The sequence below is a fragment of the Battus philenor genome, unplaced genomic scaffold (genome assembly GCF_028537555.1).
Source record: "Battus philenor isolate CCGP_79_NKW_IND1 unplaced genomic scaffold, ilBatPhil1.0.hap1 SCAF_9, whole genome shotgun sequence".
In the NCBI taxonomy this organism is placed as follows: domain Eukaryota; kingdom Metazoa; phylum Arthropoda; class Insecta; order Lepidoptera; family Papilionidae; genus Battus; species Battus philenor.
In genome coordinates, this window is record NW_027181759.1 from 15,794,857 (window position 1) to 15,810,299 (window position 15,443).

General features: G+C 33.0%; 1 protein-coding gene across 1 annotated transcript in view; it reads right to left on the minus strand.

The window, feature by feature from the left end:
* LOC137932369 (uncharacterized) overlaps positions 1–15,443 on the minus strand; it is a 61,806-nt gene that overhangs the window by 1,701 nt on the left and 44,662 nt on the right. The window contains exon 5 of the mRNA XM_068775973.1: positions 1,475–1,621. Within this exon, the coding sequence (XP_068632074.1) occupies positions 1,475–1,621 (147 nt within the window). The remainder of the gene's footprint in view (positions 1–1,474; positions 1,622–15,443) is intronic.

Consider the following 15,443-nt stretch of genomic DNA (forward strand, 5'->3'; position numbering starts at 1 on the left):
TGAAATAATTGCAAAGCTTAAGTCTCGAGGGCCGGTCCTGCACTGCCTGCAGCCAGGGAGGTCACGCAACCTTCATGTCGTCAGTCCAGCTAATGGGGGGTCTACCGGCCGCGTCTACTGGCTTCTGGTCGTCACTAAAGATCTTTTAGGTGCGAACAGTCGAAAGTTTCACATATTGTATATGATAAATGATGTATATGTGTGACTACGTTGCAGGATTGCGTAATTGTTGAAATTTAATTATTGTATGGATCACAAACTGTATTTTTAAGTCCTTTTTAACGGGATATACATCGACGACACAAAGAAACAGTTGTAGCGCTTAAAGACGAAGCGTTCAGATCTTCAAACATTATTACGTTGTTAGTTGAATATCACAATATTATCTATAACTTAATTCACTTAAATTATGTTAGTGATTTTAGCAAAGAATTACTGCTATTTATACATTAGTATTTCTTATAAATTGTAGTATTTATATATATAAATATATATATGTATATATATATATGTATATAAATATATATATACATATATATATTTATGTATATACTACAATTTATATACATTTTTGTCACAACTCTGTATTTTTGATCAGTGACGACAGATGGCGCTAGTTGTTCGTAAAGGGATACCGCGCGTGAAAAAGTCCACATTAATAAAGAAGACTCGACATCGACACGACATTTATATACATATATATATATATATATATATATATATATATATATATATATATATATATATATATATATATATATATATATATATATAGATACACACGCACATATATATACTACATGAAAATCATTTTCATAATGTCAGGCGATAGACAAAAACTCTGCAAGCCCTCCTCCGAAAATCGCTTCGATGGTTTTCGAAGCCTTACTTATATGTTTTTTATGATACTTGTTTATTGTCATACTTTACCCACCTAAATATATTTTTACATGACCCCCCCTCTTTTTAGTAGACTGTCGTTACTTGACACGTAAATTTTTCTTTAGGATAATAAAGCTGTGATTTTTACATTAATAAGTTTTTTAATTGGTATTCCCTTCTCTCGTCCTTCGCAATCTCTGCCACTATATCCTCTTTCAGTCTTTACATTTCCATCCATTCTCTTTCCTCTCATTCACAATCTTTACACACGTCGCCTCTCTTCTTTCGCCACATTCCTTGATATCAAAATTATTGTTCACAATTTTGTTCCTACCCCTACTTTTTTTATTTAGTTTTATCTTTAATTTATTATTTATTTACATTGTTTATCTTTTCGCTTTACCCGAACTTGTAATTACGTTTTATTTTTTTTGATCACCTTCTTTATAATTTTGTGATAATACCTAAGGACAATATGGTAGCGTTCTCCTATGAGGAAGTCGACGGTGTCACGTTCCTTCCTATCTTCGAGCTCCATTTCGCACTCCTTTCTTTCTTTATGTAAAGTATGAGTATAAATAAATATATATACCGCTTCGTGGAGTGGATAGTAGAGTGGTGGTGCGTGGGGCTGGTGTGGTGCGTGCGGTGGGAGTGGTGCCGGCGCTGCGTAAGGGCCAGGCAGCGGCAGCGTCGCGTATCGCGGCGGAAGCATCACGCCCACTGGAACTCTGCCCAACTGCAAAATAAACCTGATCATTAGTATACATAATAATTGTAATATATATAGCATTCAGGCCTCGTTTTACTGACAACTATGGTGACAATTACTTATTATTTAATGGAATCAGGCGTTACCTCGCGGAAGTCCATCCTAAGTAAGAAAAGGACCGATATTTAGCCACTTCCGCACATGCAGTGATAGATAAATACGTATGCGGCAAACAATGCGAATCACACAACCGCCACCACCAAATTACTCAACACGTCCACGGAGCATCTTCAGGAGTTTAACTCCTGAAGATGCCCCGTGGAGGGGTGAAACACATTTCATTGCACGACTACCACTGCATGTGCGGAAGTGGCTAAAGATTGGTCCTTTTCTTAATTACTTATTATTGAAATTAAAAAGTCGATTTCAATTTGGTCGCCATTAGTGATATGGTCGCTGCTATTGCGTTAGGCATGAAATTATAAATATCTATGGGATATACCATAATCACCACACTTGGCGATCTGTGTTATTTCTCTGGACTCTGAAAACTTGTATTAATAATAAAGAAATAGGTTAACAACCTTTGTTCAACAATTAATATTGGCAAATGTATAATATATAATTAATGCATAAAGAGTGAATAATATAGAATTGTATCTCCGGAATCGAACACATAACCTACAATTGCAAATCTCAATCAGAGAGTACATAACGAATTTTATTGTAAAATTGTTTATATTTCGAATTTTAGTTTAAATATTGAATTGAGGTATACTAAAAATATATATCTTGTTATATCCATCAACTTATAATTACAATTATAAAACTTACTGTTTAACAAAACACTACGTTGATGTTGATGTAACAATTTTGACAGAATTGTTATTATAATATTGAAAGAAGATAATGATAAAGATCTAAGTAAATACTTAAATAAGAAAAGGACCAATATTTAGCCAGTTTCGCACATGCAGTGGTAGTCGTGCAATTAAATGCACCGCCCGCCCCCAGACACAGTTTGACTCTGTGTTTGTCACTAATCGGTGTATCATAACTCCTGAAGATGCCCCGTGGAGGGGTGAAACAAGTGTTGAGTAATTTGGCGGTGGCGGTTGTGTGATTCGCTTTGTTTGTATTTACGCATTTATCAACGGGCTGGCGGGCGGTGCATTTTACTGCACGACTACCACTGCATGTGCGGAAGTGGCTAAATATTGGTCCTTTTCTTTTAGGATGGACTTCCGCGAGGTAACGCCTGATTCCATTAAATAAATACTTAAAGGTAATGCAGAGAATAAAAAGATTTACACTAAAAAAATGTTATTTTTTTAACAAACTTTTCGCTTCGTCCCAAGGGTATATATAAGTTCACCATTTTCCCACGGATTACCCGCGTGATAACGGCTGAAGTCCATTCAATTACGCAAATTCAGTTTTGATATCGCTAACGACGCGTAACCAGTTATTTTGAACGCGGTTGGTTTTAATTGACAGCTCCGACGGTGCTCCGAAGGTCGGAATGCTTCGACCTCAACATATTTGGCATTCATATCATTCCATAAAGCTTATAACACTATATTTTTACGGTTAAATAACTACTGACGCGATAAAAACTCACTTAAGTATATACTTATACTTACACTTTAACAACTTCAATGACACTACTTCATGAAAATTACTATCATTATCTTTCGTTCGTTTCTTTCTTTCCACATTTCTACTATCTTACTCTTTCTCTTCTTTCACACGTCACATTATCTTTCGTTCGTATCTTTCTTTCCACATTTCTACTTTCGTTCTGTATCGCCTTTGATTCATTCCTCATTACTTTTACATTTTCTTATATTCTATTCTTATTCTATATATCATTTTTTACTTATAATCTATTATTATTCTATATCACTTTATTACTTTATTTTTGAAGCTTGTTTTAGCTTGTTTTAGAGCAGTGGCGATCATATATAACTAATTAATTAAATATGAATTATATAAGATTGTATCCCGGAAATCGAATCTGCGGCCTAGGATAGCAACTTTCAGTACAGTAGCGACGTCACCGGCTACGTTTGCTCGGTATCAACCTCGCTAATTAACGTACCGTTAGAAGTATACAGAGGAAGGTGTCCAAAAATCGTTTAAGGAAGATCAGCTCTGAATAAAACTTCACTCCTAAAGATGTGATCCTTAAGTGATTTGAACACGCAACCTTCTGATCTAGAGTCAGCAAACATAGCATTGACGTCTCTACCACTGCTCAATTTTCTGTACGATATTCACTCAGTCTTAATATTTTAGAAATAAAAGTATATTGCAATGAAATAATGAAACAAATATTTATCCATTCAAAGAAGCTTTGCTAAGCACCTTCAAAAAGTCTACACATGTATATGATGTACATTTAAATATATCTCTACATAGTATTTTACTGTCCACATTTTCTCTATATGATACTACTACCTGGTTCCGTATGTTGTTTCTATTAAGAGGAACCATATAGAAAACATTTATAGTATGTTAAATGATTTTATCACGCTTAAAGCATATACTGTAATATATATATATATATCATATACATTTGTTTATATACAGATTAAAACAATTGCAATCATCTCGAGCGAGAAAGATACTTGCTGCCCTTCACGCGCCGCGCCTTCGCATCTCGAATAACGACTTCTAGATGATTCTAAACTAAATACCCATTCACAATATGATTCTATATGATATATTATGTACAACTCCTTTATGATAAAATGTTAGAGGATTTATTAGATGTTCAGAAATATTATAATACATTGTTATTCTTTGAAAGTAATACAACGATTAATTATGATAGAGTCTAAATTGTTATACAGGATGATTAATTACATATGTAAAAGCTTTGAAAAGGTAAATTCGTACTCATTTGTCAGCAAATGCTTTTAAAACTTTTACACCTATTTCCAAATTAAAGATGAACAATTTATCTATATAATAAAGGATGATTAGTTATAATTGTAAAAGCTATAAAAGGGCGAATGTGTAGTTAATTTTCTGATAATAAACCTATATAAAATGGTTACTTTGCTATGTTAGATAAATTTATATTTTCTATTGAAATGTGTCAGGGCTAATAATTTCTACTAGTATCAAGTCTGTAGGGACAGAATTTAAACAATAAAATTATATATGTAAAACACATATATTTATTGTATAGCGTCTTTCTTCAGCCGATGGACGCCCTCTGCAAGGCATAGGTGTCCCACAAAGATCGCCACGATGATGTCGTATCTCACGGGTTTGATTCCCCGGATACAAGTCTCATATTATTCATACACTACATTAAATCACATAGGACTGCCAGAGATCAAAATAAGTTGCAGAGGTTGAGCAGCAGCGTCCTCAACGTACCAAAAAACCACACGATTATGATATATCCCCCACAGATAACTTGAGCGGAAGCCTGTCTTACAAGCTAGGGGTAAACATGACGATATAGAAAACTTATATTTATTTATTAACGTCAGTTGACAGACGTTCATTACAAGACATTGGCTTCCCCCAAAAATATCTATTTGGTAGAGCTATTTGTAAAGAAATTAATTTTTGAATGTACCATATATCAATTGACAGCAAGTAAGCTATTTATTACCGTTCTATGGTATTCCTTTTAAAACTTTTACATCTATAACCAAAGAATCTGTATATACACAAACAGGATCTATACCCATTAAATTCTAATCTCGAGCTTTTAAATATATTACATGTTTTTTTTTTTTAATTCATTATAGATATATCACTTTCTATCCGGCGAATGCCACAACGTCGAGTCACTTTCGAAAAGAAAAAAAATACTTTTAGCGTATTAGCGTGTCTTATATAACTATACACTCACAGATTATATTTTTCTCTTATTTATAGTATTATATAATATATTCGTATTAAAAGATTAATATAATAACAGATGCGTCTGGTTTTCAACTGGTTAATGTGAATAATGCTTTCTAATGCGAAAAGATTGTTGTAGATTACATAAGTATCAAAGATAAGGTTGAGTAAAAATATATTATTTTTGTATTGATTTTATATTACCACAGAATGCTTAAAACACTTCGTATGTCTTATCGTGTTCATTTATAATTCTGGCAATATTAAATTGTTTCTGTCATGTTTAAATTATTTATATATAGATAGCTTATATATTTAACAATGTTTATCTTTACCATATTTGTCGATATCAAACCTTCGAATCTGCAAATTATATTCTGAAGTACAATTCAAATACTTGAAACGAAAGAATTCGATAAATATATCAAGAAATTTCTTTAGTACTTTTCTGGAACTTTATTAGTTCACCTGCACCAGATATCTCGGTGTCGTGGCCTTTCGATGCGTTCATTTGTAATTCCGGACCATTACGCCAACGAAATAAAACACAGATTGCGTAAAACGTAATAACTGCGTCTATTTTGGTGCATAAATCAACTGATAGATGGCGCTGATTTATATTTTAAGCGCTGTCAAAATATTATTTAGTTAATACTAACTAAAAAGGATATAAATATAGGTTATTTGCTCATGATATTATATTGTATTAATAAAAATGAAATAACCGGCGTTATCTTACTTACATACATTTAAATACTTCTCAGAAACAATCTTTGACATACACGAATAATAATTAGTCGAAAAAAAATAACATTATTTGAAAAAAAGGAAACAAACATTTATTTTGAAATAAAATAATTGGTTTCGGTTATTTTAATTTATAAAGCAAACATTACCTAATATTTAAATTATGAAGATGATTGGTTATTTGCCTATATTATATTTAAATGATTTTACTATATCATTACGGTATTTTTTAACTTTGCGTTCATTGATTATTGGATTGAGTTATCATTAATCATACGCAAATAAGCTATGCATTGCAATCACTATATACATGCCTTATTTGTCAGATACAAGTAAATATTAAGTTATATATAGTATGTTTGCGGTTTGGCTTAAATATGAGCTTACAAAGATGATAGAACATGTTGTCGGGTCGCTTTGCAGTTGGGCAATTGCCTAGTGTCGTCACATGTTGGCAGCGTTTGTGCATCTCTAGCTTGCAAAACGTCTCCTTGCTTTTCTTACATCTGAACGCTTATTTGTTTCGGTTTGATGCAATTTACTTTACGCATATACTCTAGTTTAATGTAAATAATACTAGATAATATTCTATTTCTAACCTAAACTCGAACAAAGCTAGTGTAGAAGTTAACGACTATTTTGTAATATTATAAGTCCTGTGTGTAAGTTTAATAACATTGTCATTGCGAAATATCCTATGTCAAAGACAGCCAAAGTCTTCGAAATTCGCAGCCGTTATTCGAAATTTGGAATTTTTATACTAACCTCAATTAAATACGTATTTGAAAGTTATGTCAAAAAGATTTTTTTTTACATAAATATATTTAAAACATATTATAAAAATAAAAATCTTTAAACGCACAAGCCGTTCTATTGTGAAATGATTTACCGCTGAATATAATACGTGCTAACTCGCTACCAATTTTTAAGACCTTTAAGAACTATTTACTAGACCTATGATTATTTATCTGTTTATTCATTTCTTTTTACTTCATCTCTTTCTTTATTCTTTCTAAGACAAGGGCGATCTAAATTAGCTTGAAGTTTTTATTTATTATCGTACTACATTTATAATATTTATTATAGCTTATTTATTATAAGTATATATGTTATATACATGTATATATATATGGGTTTTGTACATGTTAACTACCTATTATTTAAACTTCTACCTTTTCCATACTATGGTTGTATGTAATAGATTGCCATGTGTAATAAGAATATTAAATTAAATAAAAGTGCAAAATATGTATTGAAATATACAGCCTTCCAAATATCCGCCCGCATCCAGCGATTTCCTGCAACCTTTATTATGTCGACTTTAAATAATAAATATTCATTAAATAAATTAAATCCAATATTGGAAATTAAACCGCCGGAACCATCTGGTGGTCCCTGCGGCCATATTACAAATATGAGATTGTACAATTGCCTGGATGGATTGCTTCACCTTGAGCTCTTGGAGGATGGAGACGCTGAATCCATGATATTCTCGAAATTGCTGTATTAGTACACGGTTGAACGAAAGCATCTCTACAATGGATACATAAATCTATAGGCTCTTATATATCTTCCAATAAAACCTTGATCTGGTCATTAGTTCGGTTAGTGCGTTCGTAAAATTTAATAATTGTCGGCATAACAGTATAGCTTTATACTTGTTATCGAACAACAAGCCTCTACGAGGTTTTAATGGTTGAATTTAACGAGAAATGGAAGGAGCTTCAAATGGCACGCCAAGTCGTAAAATTAATGTTTAGAAAACTACTAAACATTAAATCGGAATGCAGGCCGCTTCTTACTGCTTTCGTTGAAAATTTAGGAAACTGTCTCTTGAAGTCAATTTTATTTGTAGTTGTGTGAGAGCAACAGAAGATGATTGTGATAGAGAAAGATATATATATACATGTACAATACCGTCCAAAAGTTTGAAAGCACTATAGGCGGTAAAAACTTGTAATGAATGTTATCTTCGCAGCATTTTACTATTATCTACATATTAACAAAGGGAAGAGATGAAGCCAAAATTTGATTATGTTTCCCATTATTTTTTAATTTTCTCTTTGGTCTAAATTACTTTTTATTTAATTTTACTGCACTGCTTCCAAACTTTTTGACGGTAGTATATATATGTAAATATATGTATATATATATATATATATATGTAAATATATGTATATATATATATATATATATATATATATATATGTATATACGAACGTTCCTAGTTTTGTCGCCTCACATCGAGCCTCTGTCGAGTACGATGCACGAATCATATATCATATACTCATGACATGGCGGCCGCGCCCGCCTAGCCCGCGTTCAAGCGAGGGCGGTCTGGAGACTCCCGTGTCGCTCCCGACCGCTGAGTAATCCACGCTTCGCATAACTTACACTACACCTAATTCACTACACTATACACCTACACGGGTATAGTGCCAGTATAAATTTTTAGTCAGCGAACTTCAGCTGTACAAAACCTAAATTAGCTGGCAGCATAACTTCAAACACATCAAATACTAGCTTAGTAGCACACACTAATTTATGCAGCCAGTTGTGGTCGCTACAAAAATATATTGGGTCAATGTACAGCTGTGGACAACCAATAGCTAAAAATATGATAATAATGATAAAATCGACAGGTAATATTAGACTCAAGATAGACTTGTTTACGTCCTGTTGTATTATATAGATAATGTTATAAGTATTTTTAATAAAAATATTAATTTCAATCATTTACTTCCTCTTTATTTTACACTTATACTGGAAATTAAACGAAAACGAATGATATAGTCAAAAGAAATGTAAAAGACAGTCATATCTAAATTGCGACAGTTGGAATTTTTTAAGAAAGTCAAAAGTATGCCATGTTTTTATACCGTCCTTCAACTTAAGGCTTGATTAAAGATGCCTTGACTCACAGCCTTAATAATTTTATAGATATTTAATACAATAAAAATAAAGAGAATAAGCGACGTCCATTTCGAAAGTGCACGCGCTAGGCCACCGTTAACATATGTCGCATCGCATTGCGCAATACAATTTCCGGTTGGACTTTCTTCCGCTGTCGCCATCTTGATAATTAGATAACTTGCCGCCACTTAAGAGCAGTTGTTTAGATAAGTTATTTGCACTTACGTACGTTGGAGAAAGAGCCTCTATAGTATCTTTAACACGTTCACTGCGGCTTGAGGTCGATTCAGCCTCATGGTAAACTTTGCATTGGTGCGACGCGTAAAACTCGTGTTTTCTCTCTAGTGCGGCGGCTGTTTACACTCAACCGTATGAGGTTTGACAAAGACAAATATAGCTTTCTTTATGTCTGCGAAGCATTGACTCAATATTGTAAAAAAATATTGATGAACATGAGGCAGAAAAGGCCTCAACCGCACTACTAGGAAGTTCAGCTTGAGGCTGATACGACCTCAACCGCACCAGCTGAAAGTTCTACAAAATTGGGCCCGCAGTGTTAAGAGTGATGTACAGACGAGCGGTGGTAGCCCATTCGTAAGGAAAGAAGACAGTCTTATATAACTACCACTTTGTGCATTAATTATATAGGATTGTCACTGCTCACAATTGAGTTTCCAGAGGATTGGCAGCAGCATATTCTGCGCATCACGTACTGCGATCGCCAATCCCCCTGCCAAGCGTGATGACTATGGTATATCTAATATATAAAATTCTCGTGTCACGGTGTTCGAACTTGAACTCCTCCGAAACGGCTTGACCGATTTTTACCAAATTTTACATGCGTATTCAGTATGTCTGAGAATCGGCTACTATCTATTTTCCATACCCCTAAGTGATAAGGGTGGTCCACCCCTAAATTTTATTTTTAATTTTTTAAGACAATTTTTTTGGTTTTTATTTTATTATGATACAGCATACAAAAATACATACAAACCTAAATTTTTTACCCCTTTACGATCAACCCTTATCTTACATTTGTTAATTAAAAACTTTAATTTTTTTTGCAAAACAATGTTTGCGGGATCAGCTAGTTCCCTATAAATATCTTTGGGGGAGGCATATATCTTGCAGTGGCTGCCTATGGACTATAATGATTATATAATTTCGAAGAATCTTTTGTTAGAATAACAGCGTTTATATCTATTTAAATATTTTGTACAACTCTCTGTCAAACTTTACTTGTTTGTTACTATCAACAATTATTATTTAAAAATAAGTTTTATTATCTTTTTTATTTAATTTTGACGTGCTCCTTTATGACAGATGTAAATAGGAGTTTGTGAAAAGAGTAGTGAAAAGATAAAGAGAAAATTTGTTTAGTTAAATACTTATATTAATAAATTATTATTCGCTTTAAGTTTTAATCCTGTCGTCTCACACATATGTTCATATACAGATATATATATATATATATATATATATATATATATGTATATATAGATCTTACTAGCTAGACAGATAGTAATATATACGTAATACTATGATCAAAACCTAATACGAAATTGTCATTTATCGTATTTTTTTTTCCTGATTTGTTGGAACGTCTATGTCATTTGGCAAATGTCTGCATATCAAAAGTTGGAATATCATTTCGTTCAACTCAAAAAAATTTTTCAAGATGTTTTGTGTCTCAGATGCGTCAAGTATCAATTATTCTCGACTAATTTATAATGAGACATTGTAACAAATGGGCCGAGTGTTTGTCGCAAGACGCTTCATCTCTTCTATTTTCAGTCCAGTTTTTTACGAATAATAAGCAATACTGTGTAATATTATTGAAGAAGGGAATTATTAGAAACAAACTGCAATTATATTAGATTCGGTTGGTCGTTTGTGAAATGCTTACGGAACACCATTGCTGCGAAATATTGGTTAAGCAACACTCATTACAGCGTAAATAGTATTGTTAACTTTGCATTTTATGCATAAAATATAAAACTAACTATATACAATATATACAGTTAGTTACAACATAAATGCACAGGGTGATTGGTTATAAGTGTAAAAGCTGTCAATAGGTGAATGTACAGCGCGTTTGATTTCAATATTGAAATTTTAAGTAATGATTTTGTGTATAAACACCGTAAGCCACCTATAAACAAAAATTAAAAAATGTCTATGTATATATATATATAGACATACATATATATAATATACAAATACGATATCATGATATATTACCGGATATAGGCAATATCGTAAAAAAGCCGTACTGTTATGCATAAAAAGGTTTATAAAACTATATGAAACCGTTACAGACGCCTTTTTGGTCCAAATAGTGGCAACGAGCCGAGAACATTTCATTGAGAGGCGCAGAGGGATCGACGATCATGGAATTACAACCTGATTTTGTGTACAATCGTGCACGGAACTTTTAACGATTATTTTAATTTTAATATCAAAGTGGAGAAACTAGTGTCGTTAGTGATATATTTTATTAAAAAAATTATATTACAAGTATAGCATATACAGAAGACTCCAGTACTATAAAATTTCATAGCCGCATTTTTTTTTACGTTGTGTATAGATATCTCGTTTATTCAAAAATTTGATCAGTACTATAGAAATAATTCTTTGGCATTTATGACTTTAGCTGGTTTGTGAATACATGGTGCAAAAGGCATTTAGGCTAGACCATTTCACTGTTACTGCTCGGCGACATTTTAGGAAACTTGTTTCAGAATTCCACTATTAAGTTTCTTAGGCAGTCGCTCCATTGAGTGACCTAGGTTTAATCCCCCACGAGGGGATCTTGGATTGGGATATCTCTCGTTGATCGTACCCGTTTATTATTTCGATTCAAGGGAACCTAGACTTAGTAGATAGATTTATAGAAATTAAAATAAAAAATGTAAAATTTATGTACATGAGAAAAATAAATAAAATAAATAAAGCTGTGATGCTGCAATAGAAAATACAACTGAAGTGTTTGAGGATGGATGAAAGGAATGGAATGATTGAAAAAGGAAGATGGAATTATGGAATGATAGAAGGAAGAAAAAAAGATATTGTGAACTATGGAAGACGAGGACGAAAATAAAAAATTCATGTGAAAAAGTTGTTAAGAAATAAAAAACCCTGTTCCCAACAAAATAGGGGTGGAAGTAGAGGTCCCAATAACGCCACAAATAAAAAAAAACTCAGACTTAGTCGGTTAACAAGGCGTAACTTATTGGAAAATTATTGTAGTACCATTACGCATAGCGTGAAAAAAGAAACGGCGGAAGACACTTAAAAAACGCTTCTATCATTAAAATACATAAACATGCTTGATAAATGGAATTCAGATTTACGAGATAGTTACATAAATAAATGATAAATATTAAACAGTTGTGTTATCGAATGTACAATGTGACTTACCGCTCAAAATCTCGTTGACATAAATTTTATTTTAAAATTCCTAAACTCGATATATTAGTGTTGCCACTTTCTCTGATTCATAATTTTTGTGTTATGTGGAATTTATCTAGGGTGTAAAGAAAGTGTACCATACTATTGTAGTTAGAAAGTTAGTTCTTGCCTTGGAATGAGACTAGTATTGAGGGACCTTAATACCTTCCATGCATCCCTGGACCACTTTGATATTGAAGACGATTTACTTTATTAATTTTAATTATTACGAAGATATATTTAAAGTCTTATTTAAACTTAAGACTGTTATCAAGGACGTATGTGAAAGTGATCAGAAAAGGAAACGTGAACAAGTTTTTTGTAGGCTCTTATCATATCAGAACGCACTTGCAACTGAGTTTTTTTTTTTCAAACTGAAGGATTTCATCACAGTCTGCCAGTCAGTCAAATGAGTTTTAATCTAGTTGCAGTCGAATTGGGCTCTTATGGATTTTAAATGGCACACACAAAGGACCCCTATATATGTTCCGAAGTGAAGAATAATTTGGCTGTCGTGCAAGTTCGGTAATTAGTAGAATACTGTAGTCATATATGGGATGAACCAGGGAATTATTAAATCGAAGTTTTGGAAGTATATAATATAGAGTATATAATATAGAGATAAATATATAATATAGAGATAAATATATAATATAGAGATAAATATAAAATATAGAGCCAAGAGGCTGATTTGTAACGGTCATTTGGTGAGCGATAAGTTTCAGAGCATCGCCGAACAGTTGCCAGTTTATCAGTGTTCTATACACTGCATTTTTGAGAGTGTGCAGCAGAATTACATCAAATAATTCTTCCATCACCTTTCTTCGGTTCAAACTCCTTTTAACGTAGTAACGCACTAAGCGTTTTGCTAATACTTTTAAAGTGCGAACAGCCAAGGAGCGAAACAACCGGCGTCATTGTTTCCAGCCAGTTGTAACTTAGAAGTCTTCAAAAAAAAGGTTGAATAGGTTTCTTCTAGGCAAGCATGTATCATTGTAGACTTACTTATTTGCTCTTAGCCCAGAGGCTTTTACAGCTTCATCTGAGTTGAGTTCACAGAGCGGAAGGGTCCGTGAACTTAAAAACTTATAGACTGAAAATAATGTTGGTAGGGCGCGTACGCATGATGGCGTTTACACGTAGCAAAGAGCTCTACTCGTGTAGGGCTGTGTAATGATGTATGTATGCGCTTTGGGACGGCAGCGTGGATCAAAGGTTAACCAAGGAGGGATCCGGATCCAACCAACGTTTTCCCACGCTGTTCGAACGCTGTTTGACAGCAGTTTCGTCTATAAAGAAAAGTAGGATTGGATAAAATAAATAAATTATGAAAAATGTACGTCTTTACCAATCTGCAGTCTATTAAACTAATTCACAACTCCTACGTTGTAGTCTTGTGCGTGAATGAAGCTAAATTAAAAGCATTTTATTTACCGACAGAAGGTTTAGTAGTGTCTTGGTTCAATTAGTATTTTCTCTTCGATATATTTATAAAGCTAGGGTGATTGGTTTTAGGTGTAAAAACTTTAAAGGAGTGAATGTGTTGTTCATTTGATGTCAAAGCTTTCAATAATAATCAATAACGTAATGCGTAAAAAGCGTTTAACTGATTTCTACGTATTAAAATTAATCATAGTATGTGTCTGTCCATGGAGATTTTGTACTTTCAGAAATTGACCTTTCGTATTCCTGTAGAAAAATAAACATAACGTATTTCAGAATAATCATTTTATACGGAATGATTGGATATAAGTATATATACCTCATTAAATGCTTTTACAATTATAACCTATCACCCTGTATATAGAGCAAAATATTTGGTCACGCCGGGCGTTGCTCAAGCTGCAGGGGTCAGTGTTGCGTGCGGAATGCACTGACGAAACACACCGCACCCTGCGCGTGTTTAGAGGTCACAATGAAGGGTCAGAGAACCGGTGGTCAGGGTGACATTTTATCCACACCTTCGAGCGTCAAATTGGTTTTAGTGTTATGGCATTTATACATCAATGGTTTGATTCTAAAATCACCTTAATTATAAACTTTAAGATCAATAATTTATATTTATTGAAGAAATATCCCTTGAAGGAATTAGTAACATAATTTACTATATTTAAGTCCTCATTTATTTCTTTTACTGTGATAAAAGCTTCTTGTAAAATAAAGTATAATTAAAGACAATAATATATAACAGTTTAGTATGAATATTTTAAGTTAGGAAAGAAAATTTCCGACGACGAATCAAAGTCCTTGACTTGCCACAAAACGCATAAAACAAATGGCCACTCTGGAATAGAGATCATAGACGTAAGACTTTGTTAAGGTCGACTCTGCATTCAGATCGGTTGAACCGATCTTATTAAAAATATATAGAGGAAGCCTATTTCTAACAAAGGATTTCTTACGCCTAAAATATGATGAGGATATCAGGACTAATCACGTTTTATAACACAATTTATCTTAAAATAGAATAACCATGAATAGAATTTTACTAGGATAAAATAATACAGAGATACCGTCTCTTCTAGTATGGGATGTATATAAAAATAGCTTTATAAATAAAATTCTAATAACACATTATTTTTTTTTAAATTCGGTTCCCTAAAGTTACGAGTTGCGAGATCTGAATGCGCTATGTGAGAATTGCTCAAGGATGCAAAGGTCGAATCGATTGTAACACAAATAGACTGAATATTCCCACCGATTTCTTTCAATACTTCATTCTATCTTACGTACAGTTCATTAACTGTCTACTGTTCTGTGTAAGTCCTGTTAAGGTTTTTGTTTATCATCATCATAGCTGTCGATAGGCACTGCAAGGCATAAACGTCTACCAAAGATCGCCACGATGTCGCAAAGGTTCAATATTGCTAAA